This window comes from Herpailurus yagouaroundi, unplaced genomic scaffold (genome assembly GCF_014898765.1).
Source record: "Herpailurus yagouaroundi ecotype Mexico unplaced genomic scaffold, PumYag 253, whole genome shotgun sequence".
Taxonomy (NCBI): Eukaryota; Metazoa; Chordata; class Mammalia; order Carnivora; family Felidae; genus Herpailurus; species Herpailurus yagouaroundi.
Window position 1 is genome coordinate 1,951,985 of NW_024412470.1, and position 27,671 is coordinate 1,979,655.

Consider the following 27,671-nt stretch of genomic DNA (forward strand, 5'->3'; position numbering starts at 1 on the left):
CCGTGAGTTCGAGCCCCGCGTCGGGCTCCGGGCTGATGGCTCAGAGCCTGGAGCTTGTTTCCAATTCTGTGTCTCCCTCTCTCTCTGCCCCTCCCCCATTCATGCTCTGTCTCTCTCTGTCCCAAAAATAAATAAACGTTGAAAAAAAAATTAAAAAAAAAAAATTGAAGTCAAACAGCCATATGTTATCCAGTAATTCTGCTTCTGGATATATATCCAAAGGAAACAAAATCACTATCTTGAAGAGATATCTGTACTTCACATTCATTGTGTCTTTTTTTTTTTTTTAATTTTTTTTTTCAACGTTTATTTTATTTTTGGGACAGAGAGAGACAGAGCATGAACGGGCGAGGGGCAGAGAGAGAGGGAGACACAGAATCGGAAACAGGCTCCAGGCTCTGAGCCATCAGCCCAGAGCCCGACGCGGGGCTCGAACTCACGGACCGCGAGTTCGTGACCTGGCTGAAGTCGGACGCTTAACCGACTGCGCCACCCAGGCGCCCCTCATTCATTGTGTCTTTATTCACAGTGGGAAAGATATGGAAACAACCTAAGTGTCCCTCAATGAATGAATGGATAAAAAAGTTGTGATATGCACACACACACACACACACACACACACACTGGAATATTATTTAGCCTTAAAAAGAAGAGAATCCTGCCAGTTGCAACAACATGGACGGACCTCCATGCTAAGGAGGGCATCATGCTAAGTGAAATAAGCCAGACAAAGATATGCACTGCATGGTATCATAGAAACAGAGTAGAATAGTGGTATTGTGGGGCTGGGCGTGGAGGTTCGAGGGGGAGGTGAATAAAAGGGCACAAAATTTCAGTTATAAAATGAGTAAGATCTGAGGATCTAATGTATAGTATGGCAACTGTAACTGACAATACTGAATTGTATGCTTGAGAGTTGTTAAGAGAGTAACACCTTCAGTGTTTTCTAAAAAAAGAAAAAAAAAGGTAAATATGTGAGGTGAGGGATGTGTGAATTCAATGGTGGAAATCCTTTTACGATGTATATGTGTATCAAATCATCATGTAGTACATTTTAAGTATATTACAATTTGGGATGTTTGGGGGCTCAGTTGGTTAAGCATCTGACTTCAGCTCAGGTCATGATCTCGAGGTTCGTGGGTTTGAGGCCCACGTTGGGCTCTGTGCTGACAGTTCAGAGCCTGGAGCCTGCTTCAGATTCTCTGTCTCCCTCTCTCTCTGCCCTTCCTGTGCTTGTGCTCTCTCAATCTCTCTCTCTCTCTCTCTCTCTGTCTCTCTGTCTCTCAAAAACAAACAAACATTTAAATAAATAAATATATTACAATTTTATTTGTCAATTATATCTCAACTAAGCCGAGGAAGGAAAAACAAAACAAGCAAGCAATGGGCTGCTAGAACCGTGCACTAGTCTGGAAGTGCTCCTGGTGCAATGAACATGTCAGTCGTGATCTTAGAGTATAAATAATAAGCAAGGGCTTCCAAGAAAGTAGAAAAAGGAGAATCACCTGCCACATTGGATACATGGGTTTTAGCAGGCTGAGTGCTGAGTGCCTCACTTCCTGAATGGGAGCTTCTGCTGAAATAGCCCGCCTTCTCCACAATTCTGTATTGTATCTATGGGTGCTTTAAATTTATGAGTCACTCTACTGCAAAGAGCCATAGCCAGGTCTGATTAAAACTCCATGTCACTCGGAGGTCTTGGAGGAGATTTTGAGATAACTGAAGTAAGTGGATGAGATTCTGAAGCGGGGTCCTTCAGGAAAGACAGGGAAGGTATTCCAAACACATGTATGTATGGAGAGAAGGGTTGTGTGTGCATGTTGAGGAGTCAATGATTTGCATATGGCAAGTCCTGTTAGGAGCACTATTTGCCAGACCCAAGTAATCAATCATGACTGATCTAAAACTTTGCCAGATACTGGTTCCCTAAACTCCCTTGCAACTCTGGGTGACCAAATAACCAGTTCTGGCCAATGAGAGCTAAGGAAAGGTGGGTTAGTGGTTTTGAAAGGAATTTTGCTTCTGGCGGAGAGCTCCTAGCACTGGTCCTTTCCTTTTCTTCTTGCCTTGAAAGCAGACATGACATGTGAAGTTATAGGCATGAGGCCATAACCATGAGGGCATAAGAAAGAAAGGTAAAGATCGTATTATGTGTTGCATCGGTCCCCCAGAAAGATATGCTGGAGTCCTAACCCCTAGTAGCTCAGAATACGACCTTATTTTTGAGATAGATCTTGACAGAGGTAACCAAGTTCAAATGAGGTCATCTACGGTAGGTTCTACTCTGACCTTATAAAGTGTCCTCATATTTCTGTCCCTGCGTCCTTATAAAAAGGAGAACTGTGGACACAGAGACAGATACACACACATGGAAAAGGCCCTAGGAAGATGGAGGCAGAGATTAGCGTGACACAGTAGGAGCCAATGAGCAACAGAGGCTGGCAGAAACCACAGGTGTGGACAAAGGCCTGGAACAGCTTCCCCCTCCAGCCTCAGAAGGAACCAGCCCTGCTGACACCTGACCTTGGACTTCCAACCTTCAGAACTGCCAGACAGCACATTTCTGTTGTTTAAACCACCGAGTTTGTGGTGCTTTGTTACAGGAGCTCTAGGAACAGATGACGAAACTGAAAATCAGAAACAGTCTGGCCCGTGATAGTAATTTTACGCCAATGAAAAGCCTTAGGGCCACCTCCCTCCTGACTTCTTATGTGAGAAACAAAATAAAACCTTTCGGCTCAGGCTATTGTTCGTTTCGTATTGTATTCTGTTACTAGTATCTAGTACGTTCTGATAAAATGGTGGTTTTCAACCAGTCAAGACTGATTAAAGATAATTCGGATTTTTGAAAGATCCGGGTAGGAGAGAATCCAAGAGAAAAATCCTAGGGCAGTGATGCAGAGGTCATATTTAGGGAAGACAGGCAGACCAGGGAAGACAGTTGGACCATTATCTAAGAAGGAGAAATAATGGATCAGGCAGAAAGGTACTGGAGTCAGATCCTGAAGAGCTTTAAATAATATGCTAACGAGGTTTTTCTACTGTCAAGAGGCAATACTGGGGGTTTACAAGTAGGGGAATAAAAGAATCAGAATGAACTTTAGCAAAAGTAAGCAGTATGTACTCAAAGAGTGAGAACACAGAGACAGAAAGATTCACTAGGATCCTGTACTAATATAAAAGATAGCAGTGCTTATTTAAAAGAATAGAGCAGAAAGTGGAAAAGACGGAGTCAGCATGATATACTGAAGAGACTGGACTGGACTGGTAGCATGGAGGGTGCAAGGTGGTGAAATGACTCCATGTTAGTCCTGAGTGTTGACAGAATGGTAATCAAGCACACAGGGTAACCTCGGAAACTCTACAAATAGTGACATCTGAATTCCACTCCTAGAGAATCTTATTTAATTGATTAAGAACCACTGGGGAGATTCGTGTGGAATGGATGTCAGGGGCACACAGTGAAGGTCATACCTGCTAACTGGAGAAGCAATACTCAGTTGACATTATCCAATTTGCCCCATTTTACATTCACACTTTCATATCTGCATTCACTCAATTACTACTTTCTGTCTACTAGGCACTGTTAGCACAGGACTCCAATAGTGATAAAGAGATTTGTCTGCCCTCAGAGCATTTACAATCATTAACAAATGCAATTTTTGGTTTAAAGATGGCTCTGTATCTACTTGCTAGTGGTTTTGATTCATGTCGGAACAAAAAGTTAAGTTAATATATATAAATAAATAGAGAAAAGGTCTTATAGGATAATAAAAATGAATGAAGTAAACTATTTAAAGGAAGGATTATGATATTGTAACCTATAAAATAAATACTCCAGAAAATAATAATCTGTATAAATAATATTTTATATCATACAGATTACATTTTGTATTAATAATCTATATAAAATAAACTATAGATGAACAATAATTTGTTTTACATTGGTTAAGGAAGGGATTTAAAAGCTAGGATCTAATGGATCCTAATATATGATTGCTTGCCAGAAAAAATCCATTCAATCATGAATCCATGTCTTTCCATATCTTATGGCCTTTTTCTTCAAGTTCAACCAATTTCCCAGGAGACACGGTACTGACCCAAAATATATATGTATTGAAGCTCTTCTGATAAAGATGTACTTAGAAACGGAACTAGCACCTAGAAATTCACCCAATAATTTACCAACGTTAAAGCTCAATTTTTAATTTTTGGAATTACTTAGTAAATTAGACTCTCTCTTTTGTTGCCAAATGAAAATACGTTCTGGTTCCTTCACGTCTCTTGCTGGGCAGGAGCAGAAAGCAGAGAAGTAATGAGTTAAGTAGTCACTTTGTGTTTTAGTGCTTTGGAAAGAGTAGGGAGGAAGACAGGAAGGGTAGGAGGAGAGCTTGATGCTACTTAATGTAATGAAAACTTAGCATTTCAAATTCTGTCGCAAAGAAAAGAATGATTGTATTCAAAAACGTTTATTTACATTTCTGCCACAGGTTGAAATTGTTCCTGCACAACTGTCAATGTCAGTGGTATAAGAAGTGCAAATTAAACCACCTTTACTAGCAACAGCTACCAGTTTTCCAAAAGAAAGATGGAGAATACCCCAAGATTATACAAATCAGTGCGTACTCACTCATGGTGATGTGAATCTGGGGAAAAGTGAACCATTCTCTTGTTACTGACAGGGCCCGGGGTGCCCACCTGAAAGGAGAGTGGAAACAAAAAATAAATCACGGATGAGTTTCTTAAAAAAAAAAAAAAAAAAAAAAAATCCCATGAATAATAAAGGAACGTTTCCGTTTGAGGACTTCCACTCTAAAATGGAGAATAAAATATTAATTCTCAAAAGCTAAACCACATTGCATGGGCCAAAAGTGTAATTTCATGCTGGGTAAGAAGGGCCTCTTGTTTTGGTTTACTGTATAGTTCTTCTGCTAGCATTAAGACTGTTTAAAAAGTACTTTTATAATAAAAAAAATGTTAAGAACTAGACCGCTGACGCTTGTTTCCAAATACTGCTCAATTATGCATATATTTCATCATACACACAAAAAAAGAGGTTCGCTTAATTAGTGTCGACCAAGTGATATTACCCAAAACCAACGGATTTGTGGTTAATTCCTAAATATAATGCACACATTTATTTATTTATTTATTTTAATTTTTTTTTCAACGTTTATTTATTTTTGGGACAGAGAGAGACAGAGCATGAACAGGGGAGGGGCAGAGAGAGAGGAAGACACAGAATCGGAAACAGGCTCCAGGCTCTGAGCCATCAGCCCAGAGCCCGACGCGGGGCTCGAACTCACGGACCGCGAGATCGTGACCCGGCTGAAGTCGGACGCTTAACCGACTGCGCCACCCAGGCGCCCCTATAATGCACACATTTAAATGCATGCAAGAACTTGAATCAAGGAAGTAGTCGCTAGTCCTTTTCATAGTTTTCCCATAAAGTTAGGGATAATCTACATATTTGCGCAGAACAAAATATAATTTCACCTAAAAGAACAACATTTTATTCCTTTATTTCTAAACAAAATTAAAAGTCTGATAGTCAAAGTTTCAAAACAATTTTTCATAATCTAAGCTCCTCTCATTAAAAAAATTCACAACCCTGAAAACAGGGTTTTCAAATGCAAACGCAAGCAGCGCCATGCAAGCAAGAATGAATCTACAATCACAATCAACGAGACATATCTTACAACGAAAGGTCATAACTTATGCTCTATCATCATAATAACAAAAAACCCCGCATAATTATAAACGTGTCACTTAAAGTATACCACCAAAGAAAGCACGGTGAGGCAGAAAAACGCCTATGAAAAAAGCCCAACATTTCCAAACATGTGTTTGTCCTTTTCTCACTCGGGTAACGAGGATGCCAGCATACCCTCTGAAATTCCAAGAAATGCAAATACTGCACATGTGCACAGATGATGACATTAATAACCCTATGGTTTGGGCACCACAGGTAAACATGTGGCTCAACTCCAGGACTACATCCTGCATTCATCTCAAAATGAGGTTTTCATGCTATTCCAGTGGGTATCCCAGGAATACAGTAATCCATTTTCTACACTGTGGCTATGAGAAAAGCCGACTGTGCCTATGTCATGCTTTGTTAGAGGTTCATGATCACATTATCTCATGGTGGACCTGACACTTTTATTCAGTTTACAGTATGTTCTATGTACAGGCAACTTATTTCCTTTGCCAGGGCTGCTGACAACCTTTTCCACACTATATTAATCTTGTTTACTGACTTTATCTTGGTACAAATATCAGAAAACTGAACTTTTTATCTCAGAGAAAGAATAAACAACGTGTTGACAGAAGCAGAAGCTATTTTCAGGGCTAAAATTGCTTGTTTACCTGAAGCTATACTTATGGAAAAATGTTTAAGTCTTGCTCTGGCTTGAAATACATAATCTGAAATTTAATAAATGAAGAAATTTCACATACCCCCATGTGATAAATTGCCTGATGAAAACAATGCAGCTGAATACAATAAAACCGAATTTGTAACTAATTTATCCCACAATACAAATGTAAGCTTTCAATCTAGTCAGAAATAATCACACTGTGTATTTCTCAGAAATCATAGATGTATAAACTATAAGCTCAATTCAATTGCTGCAAATAACTCTCAAAAGGTTTACAGTACCAAATGTAGATATTTAAATGACTTTCCATCTTTACATAGGACATGGTCCTTTTTTAAAAAATAAAAGAGGTGAATACCCTTTCCTGTTATTTCAAGTCCATTTTTGTTTTACTTGGGAAGATATGACAACAGCCATAATTTAGAATTTTTTCTTAATGAAATTATACAACACTGAGGTCGACACATGATGATCTTCTCAGGGTTAATATCACTAGTCTGTGTCAGGAGTGAAATGTCTTTACTATGGAGACCTTTGCGACTTGGGGACTAGACACCCATTTTGAAAATCTGAGAGTAAGATCCTCATACAGAATTCACCCCATGGAAAACAGTGCTCTACTAAAGTTTCTGTGTATTTTAAATTTGGAAGCATGTATTTAATATGATTATTAATAGATACTTCAATGTTATAAAATATCAAGAAATATTCTTGCGAAATTCTTTCTAAAACTACAATTTAGGGTTAGATAGGAATCTTCATAAAAATAAATGAAGCAGTTTTAAACATCACAGCAAAGTAATAGCTTCTACTAAACAAGTATGGCAATTACATTGTTTTATTTTCCAAAAAAATATGGCTTCCAGTTATTACAGAAATGTCTTAGAAAGAAATAACAAATTAAAAAAAAAAAAGCAAAAACATCTCCTTACAGATCAATAAAATATTCACATAGTAAAGTTTTTCTGTTAGGAAAAGTAGATTTTATTCCACAAGATTAGAGCGGGAGCAGGTATTCTGTTCTTCATGAGAAACAGTATTTCCACATTGTTAAGACTCTGTTAAGACTCTGGAGATATTTATGTAATTGGGCACTAACTACTGATGACAATCGTAGACATCACACTTTATGTCCAGAATTCTTAAGATTCACGTTTAAATATTGTTATATCAATAGTGACTACAGTCCTAAGTAAGGTAGGTATATTTCTTCTCATTGACTATGTTTATTACTGAAGTTATTAAACAAACAAAAAAGACAACTCGAAGCTAGAAAGGAATGGATGGTCTCTAGATAACAAAGCAGTTGTCAACTTCTGGCCATTTTGGATTGTGAAATAAACTATAATGCTAAAAGACCACATGGGTTTAGTTTTTGCTATTGTTATTTACTATTACCAACCTCAGAAAATAGGAATGTAATAATGGCAGATGAAAACTGAGTAACGGTTGTACAAGGAAGTACCACTGTCAGTAAGGTCAGTAAGTAAGACTATGTGGGAAATTTAGCTGTATGACATCAGTGACAAAACTCCTCTCACTTTCATTAGCCACATTAAAATGGTTTCTTATTCTTTCTATCACTGATTTATTAATGCCAATTTCATAACTGTCCTCAAATGTCATCTCATTTTCATTTTGTTGTGAACAAATCTGCCACATTCCATCCTGTTCTTCTACAATTAGATAACTGAATCAATTACTTCCCAAATCGGGTAAACGTATCTGAGACACAGCGGTCTTACAGGATTCATGAAAAGCCTGTCCAACGTGGGATGACACCCCTACTCATATTTTCAAGGATCAAGATTCCTTCTGTAAATGAAGTGTTATGTCCTCAGGAAGTACAAGAGGCCATCATTCTTTCTTCTCTCCCTCTAACACAGTCCTTCTCCTTCAACTTTACTCTTATTTGCAATTACATTTTGTTTGTTTTCCAAATGCTATTCTGCTTCAGTGCCCACACTGATAAATACTTAGGGTGGCAGGATGCCATTCGAAAGAAGGCCTTTCGATTTTGTGAGGACTGGTCAATCAAATCCACCGGGCCTCCAGGCTCCAGGGCGATGTTGCCTGAGCCTTCCTGCCCGCGTGTCAAGACTCGGAAGTTTTCTGCTTCTCTAAGGACCAGTAATAATTTGACTCAACTTCTCTGAAGAGAGAAAGAAGCCCCTAAACTTTACCAGGCTCGGCATGAAGGCCCCCTGCTACGTTCAACACGTGTCAGTCAAATATATGTGACAGATAATAAGGAACACAACTCAGCAAACCAAGGCTTAACAATAGGGCTTTCAGCCCTGAGGGTAGGAAGTAAGGGGAGCAGAGCAGAGATGGAAGGAAATGTATTAGGCTTGCTAGTCTACGCATTTATCTTCATTCAAAAACAATCATAAGAAATAATACCCTACATGTTTTGCAGTAACTGATTTCGATTAATTAGCTGTTAAAATGAATGTACAAACTGTACATCTTTTGACCCCATACGGCAAAATAAACAAAACGGCTCTCCAAAAGTATTTCAAATGAGTTTTATATCAAGTGTTCTAAAAAGTCCTGTTACAAGATAGGTGGAGAATGAATAAAATATTTCATTGTGTCCTCTATTCTCATATATAATATTACAGAATGGTCACAATTCACAAAGGCACAATCTACTTGGGGATGGAAAACATTCAAGGAAATAACACTAGAATTACTTCGACAACAACGTACAAAAAAATAAAAATTACTTTAGAATCACTTGTAAAGCAATACAAAGAAGGACAATTCAGGTAGTATAAATGGATATCATTTATAAGATTAAAGGGAAACAAAGTAGTTATCTGATTTATCAGGAAGAAGGGGAAAAAAATCACCTGTGAGAAGGGAGTTGTATGCAATTATCTCTCCCTGCTCCAATCCATCTTACCAACTTGCCAAATTCAACTTTCTAACTCGCTGCTTTTCACATGTCACTTTTCTCATTCCAGAGCTATCCATAGCTCTATGCTGAAAGTAAAATTAAAACTAATGAAAAATGCATTCAAAGCCCTCTCTAATCCGATCCTTATTTTCCAGCGTGATCCTTCCTTATGAGTAACTGACTTCTTCCCTTGTCAGCACCCAAAACTGCTCTACTTGATATAATTCAACAAATGTTTACTAGTTAACTACTCTGTATGTAAAATTATGCTTATATTTGCTATAAGTGCTATATGGTTCCCATTCCATTGGGTGATTTTAGTTCTCTGTCACACTGAATACAATCTTTTTGATGTCATGATAAAGTCCTGAGTTTAAGGAACCCTTTTGATTCCAGGGTGTTTTTGTTTGTTTGTTGTTTGTTTGTTTGTTTGTTTTGTGTGTTTTGAAGAATAAAAAATCAGCAAGTAATTCATGTGCTAATTCACATTTTACCTTCATTTGCCTCGATTTATATTAAAGTAAAATGTGTATTTATACAGTAGACTAGCAAAAATCCTCTTTATGGCTATAAGACACTAAAAAATAGTAGGTGCGTGTGGAACACCTCATGTGTGCTTGGTGACGTGTTGGATATGAGGTAGAGGTCACTATAAGTCTTCACCCGTCAGAAGTTTTAGCTTTAGACAATGTCCTCCTAGAAGGAACACTCAGTAGGGAAGATGGTCCATTTCTGAGGACAACTGAATTAGCTGAGATTTCAAAAAGTGTTGTACTAAATTACTAAATTCATACACTATAACTTGATTTTCCAACTAAGAAAATGCCTTTGGAATTTTATAAAGTGTAGTAACATTACAGAAATGTGTGCCAGGTTTTCATTTTAAAATTTACCAATATTCACAATCAAAGCTTCCTCTTATCAGTGGATCTCACACTGGATCTATGTGTCATCTACCCCTCATAGCCTTCACGTCACCTGAATTATATTGTAGTGTATATAACAGTGATTTTACCTCGTCGTCAAGGTATTGTTCCATTATATTTTTAGCAATTTTTAATCCTTCTTGGAAGGATGTAAACGTGAATAAACGAACAAAGAAAGTGTGATAATGACCACCATGGCACATCAAGAATTACTATCATCGTTAGTAATGATAACGACACGCCTAAGCTTTATAGCTCTTGCCTGCTTATAAGGTGTTTTCACGGGCAAGGTGGATGAGTAAATAAGCATCATTATTCTCAAATGTCAGATGAGGGCACATGCCCCAGATCACCAAGATTAAACAGAGCTAGATCTGAACCTAAATTGTCCTATTCCCAACCTATTACTTTTTCTCTTCCGGGACTACACAAAGGAGACAATACACCAAAACAAGTATTTTCTGTATTTGGGGATTTGCTGTAGGAGATGCTTGCCTGAATCTACAATATACTCTCAGAAAATCCTCAGCCAAGAATTATACCTCCAAGGATGATACTCTGGTCCTTACTTGTAAGTTCAGAGTAATCTATGTGGCTATTTTAAGTATAGGCAAGAAGCATGGTAGTCCAAACAGGGAGGTTAGCATATGGTATGTATTTGCTAACGGGAATAAGAAACAGTTCTACTACCAGTCATTACAGCCAAAGTAGTAAAAAATTTTTATTTATTTATTTATTTATTTATTTATTAATTTATTAATTTTTTAAACATTTATTCATTTTTGAGAGATAGAGACAGAGCATGAGTGAGGAAGGGGCAGAGAGAGGGAGACACAGAATCTGAGGCACGCTTCAGGCTCCGAGCTGTCAGCAGAGAGCCCGATGCGGGGCTTGAACTCAGGATCTGTGAGATCGTGACCCGAGCTGAAGCCGGACGCTCAACCGACTGAGCCACCCAGGAGCCCCAAGTAGTAAGAAATTTAAAAACTATACTAAAGAGGGGTAAGCACTCCATGATGAGAATATGCTTAGGAACTTGGAAAATTAGGGAACGTGGACCGTTTTTTTTTCCCCTTCGAAAGTAGGTATCAATGTAAATGTGAGATGACACCTTCAAACCAAAAAGGTTTTATAAAGAATCAAAAAATCACAGGAAATAAAGCACAGAGAAGCACAAGGCTTTCCTTTCAATTGCGGATTAGCCTTCCTAGCGGGAATCCTATGTGTCAAAGGGAAGATGCTAACCTTTCAGCTGCCAGCATCACGTGAAGTAGTGAATGAAGACAGGCTTCAGATAATCTGGAAGTAATCTCAGCATATGTTCAAGTCATAGTAGCACATAGATTTCTCTAAAAGAACTGTCAAAATGTGAATTATACTAAATTGATGAAGGTTTAGAAATATACATACATATGTATATGTACATATATGACATTAGCAATTGGTACGTTTTTAATCTCAAACTAAACATCGTAATTATTTGAAATCCTTAAAGCTTTTTTCCCTCGTTAAAATAAGTCAGCATTAATAATTAAGAATTTAGAAGGATTGGCCTATTAGAATAATAATACTTCTAATTATTAAGTGCATAAATTCTCATTCTGGTAAGCACTAATAATGAACGATCTAAATACTTTAATACAAAAGATTAATCACTACGTAATTAAAAAACAAATAGAGCAACAACTTTTTTTCATACTGCTCCACAGTAATTTTTTTTTTTTTTTTTGAGTAAGAAACTAAAAATTAACCAGCTCAGAATGACGGCAAATAGTGATTAAAGAGGGAGTTCTGCTTTGCTGTCCAGTTTAGTAGCAAGCTGTGAGTGGCCTCTGCTGGCTGACCAAAGGCTTCCTAAATCATTCATTTACGATGCCTGCACTGGCATGGGCTTCAGAAAATAAGGATGTGCCCACATATGTTTATACAAAATCCTCCGTGTGTAAAGACCTGCCTTTTGTAAAAGTGAATGCCAAATAATAAACAAAATGTGCATAAGATGATGTAAGAAAACTTTATAATTTCATCCAAATTCAACATAACTTAGCTTATGCTTAAAATCTATTACATCTTCTAAAATTTTAGCTTATATACCATGACAGCATATGGATTATCTTATTCAATTTATATCACACAATCATATCCACATTTAAAAGTACATATTTTCTTGAGGTTCATTTGCATACACCCACATACACACCCAAACTTTTTCTCAAAATTAAGTGTCTATTTACGGAGTTTTCAGGGAAATATAATGAAAGACTGAATGAAAAATCCTTTAAAGAATTACATTTTAAAAAGGGCATTAACGCATTTTATATAATGGTTTATGCAGATACTGTCCTGGAAATTCAGTAAAGCAAAGCAATTTTAAAGATTTCTATATTATTGCACCTATGTTTGGGTAGAAGTAATTTTATATTCAAAACTTAAAATTGCAGTCAAGAAGTTGAAACATTACTACTATCAGGTAATATTAATTTAGTAATCATAAGAGAAGAAAAAAATGTTACCAGTTCTGCTCAGTACCTTTCTATCACTGAAAATCTTCTGTGCACGACAGAATTTATGATTTTTTATTTATCTATTTAAACATACAATTATATAGGATTCACTTCATCCTGTACCCAATCTATCCACTGAAAATATACCCCATTAAGCATTATTATCAAATATGCCTAATGATGTCAAAAGGTGACTACATTTATTTTTAAAAAGTTACTGTTCTGACATGTGACACTATTTCAGTATATTTCAACTCTCATTTCAGAATTCAGTCCCATTATCTTGCCTGCTCAAAATTGTTCACAGGGTTAGCCAGCTGACATATAAGATAACCTCCATCTCACTAGACACCGCTGGGATACGACACACTGACCTACAGTGAGCCCTTATTATTAGCCTGAAATATATAGCGCGTAATGTAGCTCCTGCCAGGGAATTTGTTTATAAAAATCCTTTTATTTCTCTGGACATTCAAAATGCTTTTAAAAGTAATGTTCAACTGTTTAAAGGAATTTCAGACAATGAATACAAATTCTAATGGGTGCTTTGAAGTCTCCTCTCCTGTCTCCCACTATTCTGCAGAAGTGATAAAAAAAAAAAAAAAAAAGGAGTCACGTATACAGAAAATAGAAGCTAGGAAATGTTTTCTTGTTGGAGCTTAGCATACAAAGAGTCTATTATATGAAGGCTAGAACCTACAAAAGAAAAGGATACTCAATAGTTCTCATTCCTAATGAGAATTACAACATACTGAAAAGCTGGGTACATGTGAATTTTTTTTTTTTTTTTTGTAGTTAGAGGAGGTCAGGAGGTAACAGCAGTAAAGATAATTATGACATTCAGCCAACCAACATATTTGATAACATAAAAATATATTAAGCTGGCTTTTTGTATGAAAAATTCTATCATGTGCATTAAAAAATGTACTTTAAGAATACAGGCAGACTAGGAGAAATCTTGAGTGCTTAGTTTTAAGTTGCTTAAACTATACTTAAAACACTTGATTGACATTTCAGTTAAAACTAATATTATTCTTTCTACATTAATTATCTGATAATTTATCACAACATTATTAGTTGCGCATATACCTTTTTGAAATACATATTATTCTTCTTGTTTTTCAAAATGTTTTTATAAACTAGTCAATTTCTTTCCACCTTAAATTGATAGTGATATATGAAATCTTAATTTGCATTAAGAGAAAAAAAATTACGGGGTGGTTTTGATGTCTAAAAGATTGTTTCTAGGAATCTCAAGGATACATTGACAGTAATTTACTAAAAAAATCCTAAAAATCCTAAAAATCTCCACATTTTAAAACTGATGAACTTAACATGGCTTATATTTAGCAAACAAAACACTTAAGATAACATTCTCTAAGCTGTTCTCCGGAAGCAAGCATGCTGGCAAACATTCAATCTTCTGTAATGTATTTCAAAACCTGATTATTATACTTTAAGGTGCACTAAAATGTTTGTGTAACTTAAAAAGAAAAAGAACAGAACAGTGACTTGAGAGGCGAAAGAAAGAGAGAGCAAGCAGGAGCTTAGGCAAACTATTCCTTAAGGGATACATGAGTGAATGGGTTAATAAAAAGAAATCAAATATTAGTTAATAGATAACTATATAATCTTAGTATATTATATACCAACCTTCTTCAATGATTGGTAACACAAATCCCAAATAATAACGTGTAACTTTTAATATCCTTTGGCCACATATATTTCAAGTAAAAAAATAAAATCACACAGTAAAAAAATCTCCACATTTTGGGGGTTCTTATCAGTAGAATTTGCTTGAAATACAAAGAAGTTACTATCTAGCTTAACTTAGGTTGCATGAATACATCAATCAAGAAAGTCAGTGGTGACTAGGCGAAGCAATTTATGGCCAATAAGAAGTCCGTACTATCACTGGTGGAGCTTCTAAGGAAAGTTCTTTCTATGGGGTTTACTTCTCCGGCATGAGCCCCGTGTCCTTCTTTGTCCTTAGGTTGCCTGAGATGTAGGCAACAGCATCCATTTTTTTTTGAGTAGGAACGAACGAGAATCAAAGGTTTCCACCCTTGATAATGAAGCCATCAAATGTCTTCTCACAACACGAGGGAAAAAACAATGGAACCCTTCGTGATCAAGCTACCATTATTTGGGTATCTTGTTACATGTGCCAAGTTCTGGCCCTAATTAATAATAATGATGACGATGATGCTATTATAGCAAGTGGAAGCATACACAAACTATTCCTTAAGGTATAAATGAGTGAATGAGTTAAAAAATTCTACTTTATTCTTAAAAAGAGAAACCAAAAACATGCTATTAAGTGGGTCAAGAACGAGTGAAAGAGAAGAGATACTAAACATCTAATTTATATGCCCAGCACTCTGCTAGTTACTATAGGAAATTCTAAAGAACAGCATAATATGAATCCCTGCTAGCTAATACGCTGCAAACTTAAAAAATATGAAACTAATACCAATTAAACCACTGTTAAACTGTGTGCATTGAGTTCATAACTGCAACACTTACAAAACTTAGCAAAAGCCATTTTTTGGAGGCGACGGGGCTGATGCTGAGTGGGAGAGACTGGTAGGGTTTAAGGTGATGGAAGGAGGGGAATTATATGCTAAACACAGACACAAGGTATGGATCAAAAGGGCGTATAGATTGGAAATGAAGAAATAAGCTTGACTAGACTAGAAGTCTGTCAGGAAAAAAAAAAGTTGAATGGGTAATGCGGTTTCAGAAATCTAGGAATATGGTTCATTCTGTAAAATAATCTAGCAACATTTTGCTAGATAATCCACCTAGTTGATACTGTCTGACTCCAGAAGGAAAAGGGAGCCAGAAACCCAAATGAATAAAAACAAAAACGGAGACAATATTTTCATATTTTAAATCTCTGTATTTTCACCTTCACTAAATCTCTATCCTTCGGTGCTTTTGGGTTTCTGTATCAAGAGCCTGGGAGATGCAAATACAGTTGCCTCTAACGACATACAGACATACAGCGTGAAGAGGCAACCCCTTCTGTCTGTGGAGGCCAGGCCGAGGTGCTTCCTGACCCTTTCATTCCTGTGGAGCATGGAACAAGAGGTGAGGCTGAAGTAGGGGAAAGAAGTTAGAAACCAAAGTTCTAACTGCCCCCACTTGTCTGGGGCAAAGCAAGGTGCAAGATCAGAGAAGTGAGGAAATCTGAGGAATGCCTGCTTCCTGAGCCCAGCTGATGAAGAGGCAAGCCTCTAGGAGAGGCCACATTTGAGTTGGCATCCTGTCCAAACTGTCACAGGAGGAAAAAACTGTCACATCTGTGGAAGGAGAGGGTTGGAGAGATAGCTTGAGAATGTTACTGGTCCCCGCCCCAGCCTGGGTGTGCTAGACAGGTGACCCAGGAGCTTCTGTAACCCTGGGGCGGGGGGTGGGGGGGGGAGACTCAAAGAAGCATTAGGGGCGAGTTGACTGGAATCCATGAGATTCAGTAATGGGTACCAGCATGATACCTCAAAAGACCAAAGAGAACCAAATTCATGTGTGTGAACGAGGCACCAGGGTTCATTCTAGACCAGACAGTCAGAGATCAGCAAGGACCAAAATATAGTGAACAGACCTAAGATGGTGCATGACTCTAAGGTAATCTCCACCATAACCTCCAGGGCACCTAAGCTCCCCACTGCCATCTTGGAGAGAAGTGGACGGGAGGCGGAGAAGAACTGCAAGACCGAGCATTTGTTAGAAAGAGGGTAAGCTACAGGGGTGCCTGGGTGGCTCAGTCGGTTAGGCAGCCGACTTCGGCTCAGGTCACGATCTCACAGTCTGTGAGTTCGAGCCCGGCATCAGGCTCTGTGCTGACAGCTCAGAGCCTGGAGCCTGCTTCTGATTCTGTGTTTCCCCCTCTCTCTGCCCTTCCCTGCTTGCTCTCTGTCTCTCTCTGTCTCTCTTTCTCTCTCTCTCAAATAATAAACATTAAAAAAAAAAGAAGAAAAAGAAAAATGGTAAGCTGCCCAAGGAAATACGTTATACCAAGATGCAGTAATTGGCAAATCTGGATCACTTCCCTGACCCCTGCTTCCCTACCCGTGCACTCCGTCCCCTCACTGTCCCTTCACCTACTAGTAATAAATGGAACTTCATGAGAAATATCAAATGTAGTAAATAAAAAAGCTACATTTTCTTTTGTCCAGGTATTAAATTCTTGCCCCACTACACTTACAAATGGACATCGACCCTTTAAGTATTCATGAATAGAAGAAGTATCCTTACATTAGAATGATGAAAATCTTTCTGTGTGATCCACGCATAAGCAGCAAAGCATAAGTACTTGACTAGTTTAAGCTTTTTCACTGTTTTACAGCATAATGTATATCATATTTTTCAATCTGCAGGTTACAAAATCAACTGTGACAAAAACATACTTTTTATTTATTTTTAAAATTAAAAAAAATGTTTATTTATTTTGAGAGAGAGAGAGAGAGAGAGAGAGAGAGAGAGAGAGAGAACGAGCAGGGGAGGGGCAGAGAGACAGACAGACAAAGAATCCCAAGCAGGCTCTGCTCTGTCAGTGCAGAGACCCATGTGGGGCTTGAACGCATGAATCGTGAGCTCATGACCTGAGCTGAAATCGAGTTGAATGCTTACTCGACTGAGCCACCCAGGTGTCCCAACAAAAACATACTTTTATGATAAGATTAGAAAGCAAAGCAGTAAGAAGTCTTAGCAGTAATTCTTGCTGCCCAAGGCATGATCACAATGGAATACACAATCCACCTGGTTTAACCAAATAAACTAGAATTTATGGATTTCATCCACTGTGTCTTTTTCTCCAATATAAAGTGGTTCTTAGGAGGAAAACAGTACAGTGATTAAAAGTGTGGGCTACGAGTCCACATTGTCTGCGTCCAAATCTTGATTCTTCCACATTTCAGCTCTAGGACTGTCTCAACTCCCACAGCTACAAAATGGGGACGGAAATGGTATCTATTTTATAGAGTTACAATGTGAATGAAATGAGATCATCTGAACAGCACGTAGATCAGTGTCTGACTATTACTATTTGTTTTAATTGTCTCCACGTCTGACGCAAGATACAACTGCGATAATAAGATGACACAAGTAAGTATTACAGTAGATGTAAGCATTGACTAAGGAGTTTTTATAGGGTTGGAGGGAATCGGGAATGAGGAGGGTGTGCACGCAGAGCAACGGTGCAATTGGAGATGTTTAGTATTGGGGCTGGCATCACTCTTTGCAGTGAGTTACTTGAAATAGTCTTAGTTCCGGTTGATAAAAATCAGATGAGCAACTGTTTCTCATGAACATGTTAGAAATGCAGATACAAGTTTAATATCTGAGAGACACCACATTCTCAAGAAGAGTTACTTTACAAATTAATTTACAGCTATGTGGTGACCAGTCTAAATCACAAAACTTAATTCAGTAATTTCCCACAAAGACATTGTTAGTGACTACATAGGCTGGTGCTTTTCTGATGCTTTTCAATTAGTGTAAAGGTCATGAGTTTAAATAAAATAGAGTTAAGTATCTTATCTATAATAACGGTCTCTAAATTGAATGTTTTACAGCTGGTTTGCTGTTCTTGGCCAATCCTAAGAGCCTGAAAGAAACCTGAACTGGCAGACCATTGGAATATATGCTACTGAAGTAATATAGCCAGTGCATCTCCTCCCATATTCAACTTCAAATGCACACACACACACACACACACACACACACACACACACAATGAAAAAACCTTGAAGACTTCTCTGACCACACCCAACAGAATTTCGCTCCCCACTTGGAATTTGTATATTTCCTTGTATTTTATGTTACATAACAGCTGCCTCATGTTATAACTGTAAATGCACATTTGTCTCCTCTATAAGCATATACATTTCTCAAAAGCAGGTGGCTTTTGTCTAATTTACTGTTGTATTGCCAACAGAACATGGTATACTGGCCTACACTGAGCCATGTGATAAAGTCATCCAAAGTACAAATATTATTCACTACAGCTGATTAGCATTTTGTGATAGCCATAAAACAACTCGGTATAGATTCTGAATATCTCACAATCAGGTTAAATACATTAGTCTTTCAAAAATCTAGACATGCTATCTCAGAGCCATGCTGCTCTGTGTATAGATAAACCCATTCTAACACCAGTTCCATAAAATTAAATAATACAAAAGATAAAACCTAGTAGGAAGTATATAGAGAATAAATGGAGTAAATGAATATAATTTACAAAGTGCTTTGCATAAGGAACAGTTCATGATTTTTAAAATACTCTTCGAACAATTTCACATAAGTTGGTCAAGTGTAATAAGGAAAAAAAGACTATAAGAGAAAAGAAAAAAAAAACAAAAACAAAAACAACTGTTGAATTACCTTTCCAGAGTAGCACACTATTAAAAGAATCCACTGACAGAAAGAAGGCTGTCAAATACCAGCATATGCTGAGAAAATGGCAGAATACCTAACACGCTCTTAAAATCAATTCTAGAAGAAGCTATCCATAAAGCAGTGGTAGCATCTTAGGCATCGCTCTAACTAAGAGACTAGATAATCACCAATTATTCTAGAATTGTCCCGTAGGTATTCACTATGAGCTCCATGGACATTAAGGCACACCATGGAATCAGAAACAATGAGATCTGCTAGCACGGTCAGTTTGTGAAACACTGACATGATGTCACGACAACCCAATTCTGTGAGACTGGGTATACAAACAGAATGCCAAGTAGCACAGTCCACTGGACCATGAACAACTCCAAGTGCAGAGATAACTGTTTTATTTCTTCCTTTTGTCCCCTGTGATGAACCCGGTATGTACTAAGTAAATAGTACCCATTATTATTGATTTTAACAAACATTGATCGAGCACTTCGTAGGTGGCACGGACTCTCAGAAGCAACATGCATTTGCAGTTATTACTACTGCTCACAACTCTGCAAGATTTTAATTCTTCTCTCTGTCTCACAAATGAGGCTCCAAGAGATTAAAACAACCCCCCTGAGACCACCTACTTAACAAGGAGTAGAGCCCGTATTTTAGTCCAGAAATGTCTGGTTCATTTACTCAACAAGAAAATATTGAGCCTTTACTATGTGTCCTGGGAAAGGAAGAAGACACACGCTGACCAGGACCCTGCGTTTATGGGACCTGCATGTTAGCCTAGGGAAACACAATGAATTAAAAACAAACAAACATACAAGAATACTATAGACTGTGGTAAATTCTGGGAAGTAAGTGAGTCGGGAGACGGTGGAGAAGTGGAAGCCAGCTGGGCTGAGTCGTGAGGGAGGAAATGGAGCAGCCAAGCCAAGGGTGGGAGGGGTGCAGACATTCCTAGTTGAAGGAAGGAGCATAAGAAGGCATGGAAGCAGAAGGGTTTATGCCTCACAAGTGGCACGGAGGTCGGGGTGGGCAAGGGGAGACTGGTGCACTGTAAGGTCAGGGAGCACAACGGAACCTCAACACGCAAGGTGACCTCAGTTCTAAAGAAGTTGTGCTCTTTTCTTTGTACCAGCACTTCTCAAACTTTATACTCTTGAAAATAACTGAGGACTCCAGAGAGCTTTTGTTTGCATGGTTTATATGTACTGGCATTTGCCGTATTGCAAATTAAAACTGTGCTAATTTTAAACTCAAGGATGTCCAGGAGCGCTCAGTCGGGGGGGTGGGGGGGCTCAGTCGGTTAAGTGTCCGACTTCAGCTCAGGTCATGATCTCACAGTTTGTGAGTTCGAGCCCCGCATCGGGCTCTGTGCTGACAGCTCAAAGCCCGGAGCCTGCTTCGGATTCTGCATTCTCTCCCTGCCACTCCCCTACTTGTGCTCTGTCTCTCTCTGTCTCTCAAAAATAAATTTAAAAAATTAAAATAAAATAATAAAAAAAGAATATCCAATACTTTCCCTGGAGACTCTGGAAAATACCACCATATTCTCATGAAAAGTTGAGGTAAAAAAAAAGGCAAATATCTTAGTACTATTATGAAAAGTTTTGCTCTTATGGACCCCCTGAAAGAGTCCTGGGGATTCTCTGCCGTCCCCAGACTACACTTTGAGAGCCACTGCTGTTTACCATGGTTGTCCAAGTGTGGTCCCCAGGTCAGCAGTACCAACATCACCTGGGATCATGTTAGAAACGCAAATGCTCCGGCCTCATCCCAAACCTGCTGAATTAGAACCTCTGGGAGTGAAGAAGCCTCTCCATCTGTGTTTTAATAAGCCCTCCATGTGATTCTTTCTGATCCTCTCAAAAGTTTGAGGACCACTGTTCTAGACTTTACTGAAGAAGATACGACAAAGTGGGAAAACACCAGCAGGGAGGTCATAAGAAATGCTTTTAAAATATGCAAAAACTGGCTGTCACAGCACAAATACAAAGCTTGAAACCAAATGCAGGGTAAAAAAAAAAAAAAAAAAAAATTAAAAACCCTGCAGCGAGGGGGAGAATCAATAGAAGGGTGACTTCTTTTTGAACAAAGGTTTCAGACTGAATGGAAATTGAAGAGGCAAACTGGAAACACTGACAGATTCTGCAAATATGTACGGCAGCAAATCCAAATGTCAATCTTCATGGGTGAATAAAACCAAAAGGGCTGGTGTTAAAGTGTCAGTCTTAGGCATATGGAGACCCGGAGATGATAAATGATATCAAAGGTGCTAACCAAGATAATATATTTATGAAGGAAAAAAGAAAAGCTAATTTTGATTGAATCGTATCTTGGTTCTCACAAATAATTCTTCTTAAATGGAAGAACTCCACATAACTTGTCAAGCCTTGTTTAGCAGCACAAAGGAACAAACAAATGAGTTTGTTTGGTGATGCATGTTAATAACTTAATCAACTCAATTTAAAAACTGTCACTGTATATACCAAATAATATTTTGTTTCCTTTCACTGAATCTTACGTAAGTCCTATAATATTGCTATGTTCTTGTATCCATAATGATATAATAATTATCCTTTGGGCTCCTAGAAACCTCTCTCTATCCTAATCATTGTACTTAAATATGATTCAGTACACTGTATTTTAATTTGCATTGTCTTATCTAACCCTCTCATAGACCATAAGCATCTAGAGACCAGGTACCATGTGTTACTCAACTTCTGTTTCTCTCGACATTGCAGCGTCTGGCACATGGTAGATATGAAATGGAAACAACACTTAGTTATTGATTTAAGTATTTATACATTTTTTTTTTTTTAAGTAGGCTCCATGCCCAGCACGGAGACCAATGTGTGGCTTGAACTCATGACCCTGAGATCAAGACCTGAGCTGAGATCAAGAGCTGGATGCTTAACAGACTGAGACACTTAGGTGTCCCTACATATTCGTGTTATCTTATCTTGATAAGACATCTTATCTTGACATCTACATTGAAATCTCAACAAAGTCCAAGGCTGATATTTTGATTGTTTTGAAACACAAATAACAGAATCCTAGGAACATCTGTTTTCAGGAAGCCCTTGGTTATTGACCATAGATACGGATATATATCTCTTGTAAATGACAATGGGAAGAACAAATATAAAATAGCGGGAAAACTCAATATGCTCCTTTAATTATGTGGAGAAATATTTCAATGAATACAAAATACGATCTATCAAAGAGATTCTTATAGATCTTACAGTTAATTGCCTTCACCCCACATTTAAAAAAAATTCCATACCACTCACATTTTGAAGATATAGGAGCAACCATAAACTAGTCCGGCAATTATTATTTAATTCTCAGTCAGAAGCCTTAGACTGCAATTTAAAATTATTTTTTTTTTAATTTTTTTTCAACGTTTTTTATTTATTGTTGGGACAGAGAGAGACAGAGCATGAACGGGGGAGCGGCAGAGAGAGAGGGAGGCACAGAATCGGAAACAGGCTCCAGGCTCCGAGCCATCAGCCCAGAGCCTGACGCGGAGCTCGAACTCACGGACTGCGAGATCGTGACCTGGCTGAAGTCGGACGCTTAACCGACTGAGCCACCCAGGCGCCCCTTAAAATTATTATTAACTGGGTAAAATATTAGCTTTATAGCCAAAAAGTACCCATCTTCTTACTAGTCTTGATGGTTCAATATGAAACAAGGCCATACTTCATACTCAAAATGCAATTCTGCTTTCAACTGTTTCTTTTGTTTATTAAACTACTAATAGTCTGTGCAAAAATATTCAGGATGTCTAAAGATAGTAAGAGCTTATGAGTGGTACTCTATGGACCCACGACCACCTGGACTAAGCAGCCATCAATTGTCCTCTTTATATCTAGGCCCATTCGGGTCTCTCCCAATTCTCTAGGGTGACCAGATGTCATCCGACCACACAGCTCGCTAGGGTGCAGTATTTACCGTAACAGGAGCTGTAAAGTACTATCTGCATTCAACTTAGGATATTACACACACCCGGCTCAGCTACTTAGTTCAAGCTAGCATTAAGTAATTGGAGCTTAGTGTGGATTTTAAAATTATATTGTCTTGTTCATATTTATGCTCTCCCAATTTCTACCTGTACAAGTTATTTTACTTCTTTTTACTTCTGTTGCCTTATGTGTAAAAGGGCAATGGGCAATAGTAGTAATGCCTACTTCATAGGTCTCTTACGAGAATTATAATATTTAGCACACATCAAATCCTTAGAAAAATGCCTAGCACATAGGAGGGCCTCAATAAATGCTAGCTATTATTACTGTAGTACATCTGGACTTCATAGCCCCAATCTGCTTTACCAACGGGCTTGACATTTCACCTTAGACTTCGTTGGTAGAGCTATTCATTCCTTTGTTGCTGGTTTTTGGTTCCAATCATTTGACTTAATCAACCCAAACGATCATGGTTGGTTCCAATCATTTGACTTAATCAACCCACTTCCTCTGCATTAGATTGTTACCTCAATGTCACATATCTACCCATTCAATTTGAGTGGGTGAGTTCTTGACATTGAGGTAACAGTCTAGTAAGAAGGAAGTTATTATTTTCTTTTTTAGGTTAATGTATAAAATTAACTCAAGGCCAAAAAAAAAAATGCACCTTATTGTATCTAAATAGGACCTACAATATTTGTTGAATGAATGAAAGGACAGCCGACTCAGGTTTTAGGGAGGTGGTCAGTACATTTGGAATCGGAACTAAAAACCAACAAGGAAGGAATGAGCAAGTCCAGCAGCAGATTCACCACATCGCCTCTACTGAATTCAGATTTCATAGATGTTTTAAAATTTTTTATTCCTTATCAATATACCCTCCCCTTTTTCTTCCCTAAATCACTTACATGTCACTTTTGTATTCTCTCTTTGCCTGGTTTAATGAGAGTCCCCCAGAACTTTCTATTTATATGGTTAATCACTATGAATCCTTACACAATTAGCAAAAGTTCAAACTCACATGTGTATCATCATGCATGAAAAACTTTCTGGACTACAGAGGAAGGTAAACATAATTAAAGTATACATAAAATTTAGTAGTTCATCACCATGATGCATTAGTATAAAACAAAAGACAAAAAAACAAAGAAAATCCTTCCAAACCGATGACAAAGCCATCGTATCCATCACACTTATTGATCTCTTCTAATTGAAACTATCTCTTCCAGTTTTCCAGAGTGATATCCTTTGCCTTTTGTTCGTTTCTCTACATATTGGCTTTTTGGGGAAGTATATTAACTCTCCTACCTTCAACCATCACCTTCTTTAAACAAAATTTTTTTTAACGTTTTATTTGTTTTTGAGAGAGAGAGACAGAGCATGAGTGTGGGAGGTGCAGAGAGAGAGAGAGAGAGAGAGAGAGAGAGAGACAAGGACAGAGAGAGAGAGAGAGAGAAACACACAGAATTCAAAGCAGGCTCCAGGCTGTCAACACAGAGCCTGACGCGGGGCTCGAACTCACAAACCCTGAGATCATGACCTGAATCAAAGTTGGATGCTTAACCAACTGAGCCACCAAGGTGTCCCTCAACCATCACCTTTTTATTGACTGATCACATGTATACAGTCTTCTCATCTGAAGTTCCACACTTCCAACAACTAGTCCCATACTTCCAGGAACCCTTTTGGATGTCTTTCTGGAAATGTTAAGAATCATCTCAAACTCATTATATCCACAAAAATTCATCAAATTCCCTCTAAAATTAACTTCCCATCATGAAGTTCAATTCTTAATTTTTTAAAAAGTTTATTTATTTTGAGAGAGACAAATCTTTGACAAAGCAGGAAAGAACATCCAATGGAAAAAACACAGTGTCTTTAACAAATGGTGCTGGGAGAACTGGACAGCAACATGCAGAAGGTTGAAACTAGACCACTTTCTCACACCATTCACAAAAATAAACTCAAAATGGATAAAGGACCTGAATGTGAGACAGGAAACCATCAAAACCTTAGAGGAGAAAGCAGGAAAAGACCTCTCTGACCTCAGCCGTAGCAATCTCTTACTCGACACATCCCCAAAGGCAAGGGAATTAAAAGCAAAAGTGAATTACTGGGACCTTATGAAGATAAAAAGCTTCTGCACAGCAAAGGAAACAACCAACAAAACTAAAAGGCAACCAACGGAATGGGAAAAGATATTTGCAAATGACATATCGGACAAAGGGCTAGTATCCAAAATCTATAAAGAGCTCACCAAACTCCACACCCGAAAAACAAATAACCCAGTGAAGAAATGGGAAGAAAACATGAATAGACACTTCTCTAAAGAAGACATCCGGATGGCCAACAGGCACATGAAAAGATGCTCAACGTTGCTCCTTATCAGGGAAATACAAATCAAAACCACACTCAGATATCACCTCATGCCAGTCAGAGTGGCTAAAATGAACAAATCAGGAGACTATAGATGCTGGAGAGGATGTGGAGAAACGGGAACCCTCTTGCACTGTTGGTGGGAATGCAAATTGGTGCAGCCTCTCTGGAAAACAGTGTGGAGGTTCCTCAAAAAATTAAAAATAGACCTACCCTATGACCCAGCAATAGCACTGCTAGGAATTTACCCAAGGGATACAGGAGTACTGATGCATAGGGGCACTTGTACCCCAATGTTTATAGCAGCACTCTCAACAATAGCCAAATTATGCAAAGAGCCTAAATGTCCATCAACTGATGAATGGATAAAGAAATTGTGGTTTATATACACAATGGAGTACTACATGGCAATGAGAAAGAACGAAATATGGCCCTTTGTAGCAACGTGGATGGAACTGGAGAGTGTGATGCTAAGTGAAATAACCCATACAGAGAAAGACAGATACCATATGTTTTCAGTCTTATGTGGATCCTGAGAAACTTAACAGAAACCCATGGGGGAGGGGAAGGAAAAAAAAAAAAGAGGTTAGAGTGGGAGAGAGCCAAAGCATAAGAGACTCTTAAAAACTGAGAACAAACTGAGGGTTGATGGGGGGTGGGAGGGAGGGAAGGGTGGGTGATGGGTATTGAGGAGGGCACCTTTTGGGATGAGCACTGGGTGTTGTATGGAAACCAATTTGACGATAAATTTCACATATTGAAAAAATAAAAAAAAATAAAATAAAAAAAAGAAAAAAAAGTTTATTTATTTTGAGAGAGAGAGTGGGGGAGGGGCGGAGAGAGCCGGGGAGAGAGCCCAACGTGGGGCCTGAACTCACAAACTGAGATCATGACCTGAGCTGAAACCAAGAGCTGGGCACTTAACCGACTGAGCTACACAGGCACCCCTCAATTCTTAATTTTTTAATAAAAAATTATGAATATATGTACAGATTTATGTATTTATGGCTGTTGGTCAATGGCAGCATTTTTCTAGCCTCACAAATGAGAAAATTTGGGAGTCACCTAACTTGGAAAAATCTGGTTATTATCCTCCATCATGAAATGGAAGAACAAGTGAGTACTTTGCAGTCAGAAGAAGTAATCTTGGCTTTGCCACATATTAATTACATAACCCAGACATGTGAACCAATTTCTCTCTGCCTCAATTAGTCTCATCTGTAGTTGGGCTTATTGGTGATGTCACAGGCTTTCTGTAAGGATTAAAAACAGAGAACATATAGGGAAAAAGGCAGCACATCTCTCTGACGCACAGCAGCAGGCAAACACACACTGAATCTTTTATTAAGGCTTCTGTGTTGGGAATGCAAATTCAAATTATATATACATATATATACATATATATATACATCTATAATTCAAATTTGTCCCAGCTTCTTACTTCACTTTTATTTACACTGTGTCTCTAATACTCTCCACCTGTCCAGACCTCACCTACACAGAAGACCTAATTTGCTGACATTGTCTACCATGCATGATAGAAATGCATTCCCCATTTCTACCAACCTATGTTTTCCTCTTCTTTCTAATGAAATCATATTGCAATTCTGGAGAATACTGTACAATTTTGGACTTAACTGCTTGCTCTCTAGTCATTAGGGACATTTTGCCTAATGGTAACCTCAATGAGAATACTAAATCCTTAATCAATGACGATGTGAAAGAAAAAACAAAAAAACAAAAACACCCAGATGTAGGAGCTTTGATAAGTCACTTCATGTCCCTGGACCTCAAGTTTCTAGTCTGTTAAAGAAAATTCAATATTTTCTCTAAAGTCCTTTACATCAAAAGCATTCGGTGACTCAAAGTTGAGTGCTTAGATCATTTTCATAAAGATTAGAAATCAAAGAAAAGGAGTCCTTTTTGGCTTTTTCCTTCTCTCTGAATTTCCTTAGCCCTCTGTTCATTCTACTAATAAAGCCCTTACCCTCCCACATTAGATTAAGTTCATGTCTATGCTGCTAGACAGTAGAGCCTTTTTCTATTAATCTTTGTACCTGGGGTTACTTAAGATAGCATCTGGCACATAGTAGGCATTTAATATATTATTCATTAAATTGAAATTAATTAGCTTAAGAGGCTTGAGATGGGCAAAGAACATATAAAAATTTTGCTTTGTACTCAATACAAGTCGTCTCTACAAAACCTTATTCATCATCCCCTATCTT

The 27,671-nt window shown here is 38.0% G+C and overlaps 1 protein-coding gene across 3 annotated transcripts in view; it reads right to left on the reverse strand.

Moving 5' to 3' along the window:
* The window catches only part of GPATCH2 (G-patch domain containing 2), a 177,930-nt gene that overhangs the window by 64,437 nt on the left and 85,822 nt on the right, over positions 1–27,671 (reverse strand). For all 3 annotated transcript variants that reach the window (XM_040460969.1, XM_040460971.1, XM_040460972.1), the window contains exon 6: positions 4,631–4,698. In XM_040460969.1, the coding sequence (XP_040316903.1) occupies positions 4,631–4,698 (68 nt within the window). The remainder of the gene's footprint in view (positions 1–4,630; positions 4,699–27,671) is intronic.